This window comes from Limulus polyphemus, unplaced genomic scaffold, assembly GCF_000517525.1.
Source record: "Limulus polyphemus unplaced genomic scaffold, Limulus_polyphemus-2.1.2 Scaffold8436, whole genome shotgun sequence".
Classification (NCBI taxonomy): Eukaryota; Metazoa; Arthropoda; class Merostomata; order Xiphosura; family Limulidae; genus Limulus; species Limulus polyphemus.
The window spans coordinates 23,512-26,263 of NW_013674046.1; the positions used below are offsets into that span (position 1 = coordinate 23,512).

General features: G+C 32.2%; 1 protein-coding gene across 1 annotated transcript in view; it reads right to left on the reverse strand.

Annotated features, from left to right (window-relative positions):
- LOC111083173 overlaps positions 1-2,752 on the reverse strand; it is a gene marked incomplete at its 5' end in the record, with an annotated part of 22,369 nt that overhangs the window by 15,593 nt on the left and 4,024 nt on the right. The window contains 3 exons of the mRNA XM_022379482.1: positions 453-585; positions 1,196-1,321; positions 1,875-2,007. Of these exons, the coding sequence (XP_022235190.1) occupies positions 453-585; positions 1,196-1,321; positions 1,875-2,007 (392 nt within the window). The remainder of the gene's footprint in view (positions 1-452; positions 586-1,195; positions 1,322-1,874; positions 2,008-2,752) is intronic.

Here is a 2,752-nt window from a genome sequence, read left to right on the forward strand (position 1 = left end):
TCTATACCCCTAAATTTGCACACCACACTTCTAGAGTACTTTGAATTTTGAACTTACGGCTCTCCACCAGACATTAAACTGAAATGCGAGAACGAATGAGAAAATCTAAAAATTTGGCACAAACACCGCACTCATAAAACCAAAAATATATATTTCCTGTAGTAAAAATTGACTTAATCATTTATAAAGCACAATAAAGCATAAGTTTATATGATTTTATAATTAATTTTGAGGTAAAGACAACTAAATGACAGTTTAAAGTTTTTTTTATCTATTCTTGGGTGTTTCAACTCGGGGGCCAAAACCTATGAATTTCATTATATTTCAAGGGAATGACAAAAAAGGAGGGGGGGGGTCATTTGGCTATCAAATTAGGCGAAGAAACCTTGATCTCCAAAACAACCTCTCGTAAAACAAGAGTCGTTAAGTCCACAAAAAGTAGAGTCACTTACTGTGATCACTATCTGGCGTTTTCCAGGATATGTACTGTGTTGATGCAAACTGGATCGCAAGGCACTCTGGGGGCCATTTGTCAAGAAAGTTAACTGGAATTATCAACTTGTTAAGCACGTCGGCCAGTTTCACCTGGAAAATAGATTATAAATTTTGTCTTATATCCTGAGTACACCTTTCTTTTATGCATATTATCAACGTTATCAGGTATTATCAATTTATCTGTATAATGGGCATGCCATTAATTAAACTTACTAGCAAAAATGACATAATATTCATACCGCATTGAAACAAAAATTAGAAAAAAGTGAACAGTTTCTAAGAAAAAAAAAAGGCTTTTCCTGGGAAGTACTGTATTGGAAAAGTATTTGGATTGCTCTAATATACTCTGTAATGCTTTTACATATTAAAAGTGGTACCCTAGATTGAAAAAATAAGTTTTTTTTTTAGAACTCCATTCCCAATTTTTTTTTAGTACTGTATTTAATAAAGATATAACCAAACCCTCACGTAAAGGCCTAGTGAAAGTCGTGTTCTCGCTGTGAGGAGATATTTTTTATTTAAAGTTGTTTTCTGTTGATAAAAAAATGGTTTCTGGTGCCATTCAATAGATGGCGCCACATTGTATTTATTATTTCGGTCGCATACCTATATAGATACATATATATACGCTATTTATTTTATTGTAAGATTTACCATTGTACATCTTGTTTGAATGTAAGAAAAAAACGGTTCATCCTACCTCTCTGTTAGTCCACAGAGTCTTTCCATACATTGGAGTGATCAGAGGTACAAAAACAGAGCAGTGACTAATTGCATAATTCAATGCATCTTGCCAATCACATCCAGTCTTGATTTCATGCACATCCTACAAGACAGATAGTTTTGTAAGTAAAAGAATTCTACTCTTTGTAGTGAAAGGTTTCCAAGAAAGGTACTTAAAAAAAAACTTGCTTATTGAAGTCAAAAATGTGGCTACACATCATGTTTACTCACAGAAATTTCTGAATTACAGTCAAATAACAACTTTTATAGATACTTTAACTGTAAAAGTAATAACTTCCAAGTAAATGTGAACGATAGTACAATGTCCTTGACCATATCTCACGAAAGAATCAACCATTGCCACTAACATAAAATAATTGTAAATTAATTTCTAAATGAGGAAGAAAAAAAACAGTAACGCCGACACTTTTAATGGACATAATTTCATAAACCTAAAAAATTCGTCTTGGAATTTTACAGAAAGAGTACTTGTATCAGCCTGAGTTTTTCTTTTAAGTAATGACTTTTAAAGTTACCGTCTACACACCAAGCCTGGCTTTGGTTGGTAGATAACTGTCTTGGGTGTCAAATTCAGAAAAATTATTTTTTTATTAATTTGACGTTCGCTAAAAGCTGCTATCTCATTCCCGCTTTACATTCTCCATTGACCTAAAAACTGTGTTCATAAAAACAAAGTTTCTTCTAAATTCAAGAAATTTGGGAAAATAAAAGATAAGGACATTAAACTTGTTCTGAGCTTGAACAATTAGAAGTAAGACACAGATAGGCCTGTTAAAATGAAAGATTACTAAAAGTGGTGACATTCTGTTCATGTCCTGATATATATTCATTAATGATAATGGTACAGGGTTGTGCTGGGGATAACCTTTTAAAGCCTCACAAAAGATGGCAAGATATCTAAATTCGGTCCTACTGTTCACCTTATCATTTCCAGGAACAAAATTAGTCTTCAGGTGCTCAATAAAGTAAGTATCTTAAAAATGTATGTAACATTGCTGCCTGATGAAAAGGCCCGAAACATTGTAAAAATAAAGATTTATATAGACATCCTTTTATCTTAAAGTTTAGTTTTTTCTTGCCATTGGTGTTATCCCACTACAAAATGAGTTTAGAACATTTAATAAGTGCCTTTGATGCAATTTTTTTCCAATCCCTTGTCAATGTCTGTTTGAGTTTTAAAACTCTGGCCACACTCTATTTATTTTTATTTCAGAGTTTGACATAGTGGATGGGATGGACTAATAGGTCCCTTGTTAGCCTTAGATTATCTGTTATACACATCTATTTATTTATATATATATAATTATTTTAATCTTTAAACTTGTTTGATTCAGGATGGTGTAAAAATGGTGGTCTTATTTCCCGCACGTTCTCATCACAACCATTCTTCTTCTGTTATAATTGTTTGTGTACTTTACTTAGTCTGTTATAATTGTTTGTGTACTTTACTTAGTCTGTTATAATTGTTTGTGTACTTTACTTAGTCTGTTATAATTGTTTGTGTACTTTACTT